Raw genomic sequence first — 7535 nt, 5'->3', positions numbered from 1 at the left:
TTGAAATCTAAACAGGCCCCAGTATTGCTGAGCAAGACCCAGCAGGTCGCCGTCTGGGCTAGTATTGCTGTACCACGTGCACCACATCGCACGCTGAGGAGACAGCAGCAAAAGTCCCACTCCTCCGGTTCGCATCCGCGCTAGCGAAAACGAACACGACTAGTCTACTCTACTGTACGTACGGCGCAGCCAAGCCCAACCGAACAGAAGTGTGGCAGGGCTGTGTGCGCGCGCGCCGGCGGCGACACCGCGCGGAGCTGGTCATCTCCCGGTACATGCGTGCCGTGCGTGCATCACGTGGCGGCCATGCATCTTACCGATCAGGCGATCACGGCCGGTGAGGGCTTTTGTGTTGTGCCCATGATTCTCTCTCCTTCTCTGTGCGTAACAGCAGAAAACACCGGTGCGTGCGTGCGTGTGGCTCGCCTTTGCCACCGACGGAGAAGGATGGAAGGCAACAGTTTTTCTGGTGGTACGCACACTCTTGTGCTGTTTTCCGTTTTTAAAAGAAGTTTTTTCTGGTGGTACCTGGACGCATGGTCATCACTAGTTGATCTCTCGCGTTTTGTTCGTCAAGTAATCAGTGGAACGTGTATGATTCATTAATTCTAAGCATGCATCACATTTTGTTGACCAAGTCTGGAGCTAACCTGTCTATCTGCTGTTTTGTGCTCTACAACCAGAAGTCTGGAGCACAAGTTTGTACTATGAGATTGTAATAATTTTACTTTAAAAAACAAATTATAACACCAATATTTTACCCGTGTGGTCGAGGGGACTAATTAGAAGTTCTACATAGACAGATCATGGTTCGCAGAGCGTGAACTGAGGATTAGCAGTCGCAACGTTGAGGAGCTCCGGCAGGCGGCGGAAACAAGGATCCCCACGGGACTACGGGAGGATTAGCAAATCCAAATCCAATTTAGGTTGGCGATCTAGGCTGTTCCCAATAATGATTTATGATGGGCCCCACTTTCCCTTGTCTGATCAGAAGTTATATGTGCCAAATGCCGATCTTGATTATCGTAAGTTTTGTAGGCCATACTTGGGTCGAAATAATTTTTTTGGCCAAACTTGGATCTCGATCATTATCTGCCATCCATAAATCTTTTTTAGAGGAATCTGCCATCTATATTTGAGTATACTAAATTGGAAATGCAGTTAATCCGTTGAGATCCAAATTTGTGGGCAAAGCATATCTGTTTGCGATACAAATTGTAATCAATCAACAACCGGCCAAGTCGAATGCGTGAAGCTTTGTGCGCGTCGCGCCCGCGCGAACGCTTCCAAGTTCCAACAGCACCCACTAGGCCACGAGTAGGTTCAGCGACCTCCCTTCTCCGGCCCACGTGCGTGCGGAAGCCTACGTCTATCTTTCCTCCTAGGCTCCCTCCTTTCCCAATTTTCAGAGGAATAAGTTCACTTCGTGACCCTCAAAAGTGATCGAAATCTAATCTATGACCCTAAACCACAAAACCGGATATCTTGACTCCCAAACTCTTAAAACCGATGCAATTTGACTCCCTCGGCGGTTTTGGAGAGCGGTTTCGCTGATGTGGCGCATATGTGGCGATATTGATCGAGTCTTTGTTTCACGTGACGTTGACGTGGCACTTACGTGGTATTAGAATTAAAAAAATGCATGGGACCCGTTTGTCATTCACACCCATTAAAAAAATGTAGGGCCCACTGACATGTGGGGCCCATATGTCAGTTGGATATCCGGCGGCGCAGCCGTGCCAGCGTGGAAGAGGGAGGCGGCCACTTGGGGCTGCTACGAGATGAGCAGGACGGCGGCAGTGGCCACAAGTTCCAGCCCTCTGAGCTGGAGCAGGGCCGAGCTGCCTGCCCGCCACCGCCGCCGCCGCCGCTCCGGCCTTCGAGCGCCCGCCGACGACTTTTGAATCCATGGCAACACACTCGCCTGAGCGCCCATCGCCGCCTCCCCATCGTCGACTCCTCCACTCCGGGGACCGCCGACCAGCACCACACCGCGGCCCATGCCCTGCTGCCGGCCGAAGGGGAAGAAGGGGGGAGAGAGAGAGAGAGAGAAGGAAGAGTCGTGCGGTCGCCCTGCTACGGCTCTGCTTGGGCAGTCCCCGCTGGATGGAGCCAGGGAGTAGGAGGATGGTCGTCCCTTGGTCCCTTGCCGCCGTCGAACTCGCGGGGCAGGAAGCGCCAGCGTAGGTAGTGAGGTCCTCGGGACCGCAGCGGCAGGCGGCAGCCACCCACCTCACCGTCGTCGCCGCGGCCGAGCACTGGCCTCGCCATCGTCGAATCCTCCACTCCGGGGACCACCGGTCCAGCGCCACCGCTGGGGACGCTTCAGCTCCCACCGGCCGGCACCACACCGCTGCCCATGCCCCGCCATTGCCAGAAGGGAAAGAATGGGGAGAGAAAGAGAATGGAGAGGGAGGAGGAAGAAGGACTGACATATGGGCCCCACATTTTTTTAATGTGTGTGAATGACAAACGGGTCCTACACATTTTTTAATTCTAATGCCACGTAAGTGCCACGTCAACGCCACGTGGAACAAAGACTCGGCCAATATCGCCACGTAGGCACCACGTCAGCGAAACCGCCCTCCAAAACCATCGAGGGAGTCAAATTGTACCAGTTTTAAGAGTTTGGGGGTCAAGATATCCGGTTTTGTGGTTTAGGGTCATAAATTAGATTTCGATCACTTTTGAGGGTCACGAAGTGAACTTATTCCATTTTCAGACAATCAAGCACATGCGTTCGGCCCACTTGTAATTTCGGAATCCATGTACACAGATAACGCACGTGCAAACTTCTCTTCGCCGAAGCTACCAAAATAACAATAGGGGATGGAAACACGATCCGCTTTTGGGACTCCGCCTGGCTGGACGGGCAAAGACTAAAGGACAACATGCTGCTCGTCTATGCAATTTCTAAGAAAAGAAGCAAATCGCTACGTGAAGGCATTGAAAATGACACCTAAATGGGAACACTACTTTTACAGTGGACCTGATCAGCCAGCTTGTATCCCTATGGAGCTCAACCCAGGACATCATGCTAAACCAAAATGAGTCAGATCACATAGTCTGGAAGCTCTCGAATCATGGAGAATACTCGGCCTCTTCGGCATACAATGCTCAGTGTCTAGGAACAGTCGGCACCAACTTCAATCCCCTAATTTGGAAATCTTGGGCCCCTACAAAATGCAAATTTTATGCGTGGCTTGTGATTCAAAATAGAGTCTAAACTTTCTATCGACTAGCTACAAGAGGATGGCCAAATAGAGGAGTGTGCCCCCTATGCCGTATGACGAACGAGACGGCATGCCACCTTTTAGCTTCCTGTAGATACACCAGAAGGATCTGGAGACTGACGGCCGGCTGGGTGGCTTATCAGCAATTGGATCTGAGCAATTGGGAGCCATGCCAAAGCGTACACAAATGGTGGGAAATGCTATTGCTAGCCAACAAAAGGGAAGTGCCCAAGAAAGGGCTGCGATCCTTAATCCTACTTATAGCCTGGGAAATCTGGAAAGAAAGGAGCCAAAGGATCTTCAAGCATAAGGAAACGGCAGCCCCCAACCTTATGGCAAAAATAAAGGAAGAGGCAAGAATCTGGATAATGGTAGGCGCAAGGTGACTTGGAGAATTCCTACCAACTTAACCATAGCGCTTATGTAATTTTGTACAGCTCTTTTTTTTTTTGCCCCTAGGGGATATATTTTTTACGCCTATATCTAATGAAATAGCACAATCTTGTGCTGATTCCTTTCAAAAAAAGAAAAAGAAAACCCACGTGCATTTCCTTCGCCCAGAAAAGTTTTTACATAGAAATATATTATTCTACTACCTTTTACATAGAGGAAAAAAAAGGAGGGGTAATGAGAACAACTGGATTGTCATGTAAGGGATAAAAAAAAGGTGTTTGGAATTCATAAGTTTCGGTCCCCTGAAATCTAGACACTCCCATGTGAATTTCATAAATAAGAATCAACAGGAGGTAGATAATCAAATTGTTTTATTGTGACATCCCGGCCTAAGGTTTAATAGGATTAATAGAATACTCATATTAACAAGTTGCAACTTCTTTTCCGGAAGCCGATCTCTAAATAACTCTGAGGTTAAGCGTGCTTGGCCTGAAGCAGTTTAGGGATGAGTGACCGATCGGGAAGAATAATTTATGGATGGATGACCGATCTGGTTTGTGAGGGCCTTCTATGACCTATGAAGGCTGCCAGATGTAAGCGGGCTCGGCCTGGGAGAGGCGAAACGTTACATTTATCCTGTTTTTTATGTGATTTTAGTCCCTCTAATATTCACTCAAAGCAGTATACTCTAATATAATTCCTCCTCCTTTATTCGTCATTTCTCCTTTTCCTAAATCCTAATCTTGTATTGGAATTGTACTTTATGTAACATTTTAAATCTATGAACGATCTCACTTGTCCTCCTAATGGAGCGATTAGTTGAATTGAAGAAGAAAAATGGTTTTGAAGGTTCTGGATTAGGTCTAATTTTTTTTAGATTATTCTTTTTTTTCCTAATAGATAACTTTGGGATTATTTTGAGAAAGTATTGAGCCACGTGGTAATATTGGCCGGCAGTGAAAACCGCCAGCATTAGTAAGATAGATACACAAAATGATTTTATACATAGAAAATGGAAGGTGGGCCGTTCGCACGCACGGGCCTCACGCGTGTGTTCGCTTGTTAGCCTTTTTCCACAAGGGGCGGCTCATATATTTCTGAGTTAATTTTACTTTGGGCCACCTTTTATTACCGATGTTTTGCTTTGGACCACCTTAGGACCAATATTTTCACTTTGGACCGGGTATTTTTACCTTTATTTTACATTGGACCACCCTCACTCTTTTATCCATCTACATCCAACTTGTAATATATTGAAGAAATAGTTTTACATATAGCTGTGGCAGTTCATTGACGAGTAGGAGACGGCGTAATCAAGATCGTTCATATGCTTGAGAAGAGAGTTGGGTGGTCCAAAGTGAAACAAAGGCAAGTTTACCCAGTCCTAAGTGAAAATATTGCTTAAAGGGTGATCCAAAGTGAAATATCAGTAACAAAAGGTGGCCCGAAGTGAAATTTACTCTATATTTCTTGAGAGGGCAGGAGTAAGTTTGAGTTACTACCATTGTTGTCTAAACTTGGGGTGATCTAGACCGTCCAAACGCGCACAGACATTAACTAGTTTAAAGTTCATGTCTAGGCAGTGGAAACTCATCTTTTAGTTCTCAACTGAGCACGCCCAGCAAACAAGAAAATGACATCGTGAGAAAACATATTATTGCTAGCTGATTACAGTTCGACAGCTTAACGGGAGTTCAGCATTTATCATACTGAGGTGCTCCCAGGCTACGAACCCGGGCCTTGCATCTGGCGGATTAATTAGTTGTTAAGCACATGCCTTCTCTTAACCCTGACCATGAGACCATTCTTCATGTGAAGTACGATGGAGAGTGCGGGCTCGACGACATGGCCGGGCATGGCCTCGATCTCGAAGTTCTTCACCACGGCCGCCGCCACGGCCTTGAGCTGCACGAACGCCATGTCCTTGCCGAGGCAGGTCCGTGGCCCTGAGCTGAAGGTCATGAACTTGTACGACGGTACGTACCGCAGCTTGCCGTCCTTCGATATCCACCGCTCCGGCCTGAACTCCCTGCAGTCGCTACCCCACACGGCCTCCATCCTCGCCATCGCGAACAGCGACACCACGATCTTGTCGCCGGGACGCACGTCGTGACCGCTCGGCAGCGCGTCGGCGGCAAGCACGCCTTTGTGCTCCAACGGCACGGGCGGGTACAGCCTGAGTGTTTCGGATAGTGCAGCGTGCAAGTACACGAGTGGCCTGAGCTCGTCCGGGTCGAAGGTCACCATGCCGTCAGGGGTGGTGATGCCGTTGACGGAGTCGAGCTCCTCTAGGATCTTGGACACCACGCATGGGTTCTTGGTGAGGAGGTAGAAGAACCAGGAGAGGGCCATGGCGGAAGCGTCTCGGCCGGCGGAAATCAGGTTCATGGTCGTGTCACGGAGGAAGGAGGAGCTCGCGTTCTCCTCCTCGTCGTCGTCGTTGATGTAGGACGAGAGCAGATCGGCCGAGCCATCGGCCTCTCCCTTGGCTTTCTCCGCCCGCCGTTTCTCGATCGTCTCGTTGACGAAGTGGTCGCAGGCGCGCAACGCCTCCGCCATGGTGCGCTCGTATCCGATGCCCAGCCTCCTCGCCAACTTCCACCAGGACAGCGGGACGATGTGGCGGACGAGGAGCACGCGCGTCGCGTCGTCCATCGCGCGCGCGAAGGCCACCTCCGGTAGGCTGATCGCGAGGCACCCCGTGTCGGCGCCGGACACCACCATGGTCGTGGTGTCAAACGTCAGCCTCATGAACACGTCTTGCAGGTTGCACGACTCTCCCGTTGCCGCGAAGTGGGCGAGCAGCGGGAGCAGCGCTTTCTCCACCTTGGCACGGCTGCACCGGGACACGAAGGCCCGGAACCGTGGCCTACACGTGAGCAGCTGGGCCTTGGCTCGTTGGCGGCGCCATGAATCACCATCAACGTTGAAGATGCCATCACCGAAGATGTCAAATATCTCGGTGAAGTCTGGACCCTTGGGGTAGTTGGAGAAGTTGGAGGTGAAGACGTGCCGGACATTGGCTGGGTCGCAGGTGATGAAGAGCCGCATGTTGGAGCTCGGTGGACCGGTAAACCGGAAGTTGAGCTGGGAGGCTGTGAGCAAGGAGGTGATCCAGTCGTGGATGCGGTGGCGGTTGGCTAAAAGATCAGGGAGCATGCCGATCAACGGCCAACACACTGGGATGGTAGTGTTCTTCCTCTTTGACTTGATATGGTTGTAGGAGAAAATACTAAAGCAGAGGAAACAGAGCGCGAGCTGGAGAATGGAAGCGAAAGCCATTACTTGACTGTAAAGTTTGCACGTACGAGCTCGTCACGGTGATCATGGGAACGTTTGCAGTGCCATACGTGTATTAATATACTCAACCGAGTAGTAAGATGAGGCGGGCGATGTTAGAGACAGTGTTGTAATTTCTGACTGAAATTTGTCACAATGATATGTATCATATATTGATATAAAAAAGATAAATTCATTAATGTTAGCTAATACATTTGCTCGAATCAGCTAGCCATCGATGGATGGGAAACCAGCTTTGCCTTTTAAGTTTTATAAACTCCTAACCGCTGCACATTGCCGCCATCTTGTGTCTCCTTGCGCCTGTTGCTCTTGGTGTCACCGTGGGAAGTGGATACTACTCATTCTGGATGCTAAATCACATCACATCTGGACAGAGTTTTGACTAGTGTCTCCCGTAGGCAACTAAATATCCCATTCTGGCTTTGTTCTAGTTGCCTTACTTTTCTAAGCAAGGTTACAGTGTCGTCATGACATACGTCAATTCCTGTAACGGTTGGATATATCCTCGAGCGTTATCAGTACCACTGTATCAAAATTTAATTTCTGAATTTTCCATTTGAAAAGTGTTACACTGAAGTTCATGCCAGGGATATCAATTAGTTCTCCCTC

At 49.6% G+C, this 7535-nt stretch overlaps 1 protein-coding gene across 1 annotated transcript; it reads right to left on the bottom strand.

The window, feature by feature from the left end:
* Positions 1-5276: 5276 nt before the first annotated feature.
* On the bottom strand, positions 5277-6908 carry LOC127768446 (noroxomaritidine synthase-like). The gene has a single exon (XM_052294026.1). The coding sequence runs from the start codon at positions 6906-6908 to the stop codon at positions 5385-5387; it is 1524 nt and encodes a 507-aa protein (XP_052149986.1). The 3' UTR covers positions 5277-5384.
* Between the last annotated feature and the right edge of the window lie 627 nt (positions 6909-7535).

The sequence above is a fragment of the Oryza glaberrima genome, chromosome 3, assembly GCF_000147395.1.
Source record: "Oryza glaberrima chromosome 3, OglaRS2, whole genome shotgun sequence".
NCBI lineage: Eukaryota > Viridiplantae > Streptophyta > Magnoliopsida > Poales > Poaceae > Oryza > Oryza glaberrima.
This window is presented reverse-complemented; position numbering and strand designations above follow the sequence as displayed.

Excerpts from the sequence above, each read along its gene's own strand:
- LOC127768446 (XM_052294026.1), bottom strand. The coding sequence starts at position 6,908 with ATGGCTTTCGCTTCCATTCTCCAGCTCGCGCTCTGTTTCCTCTGCTTT.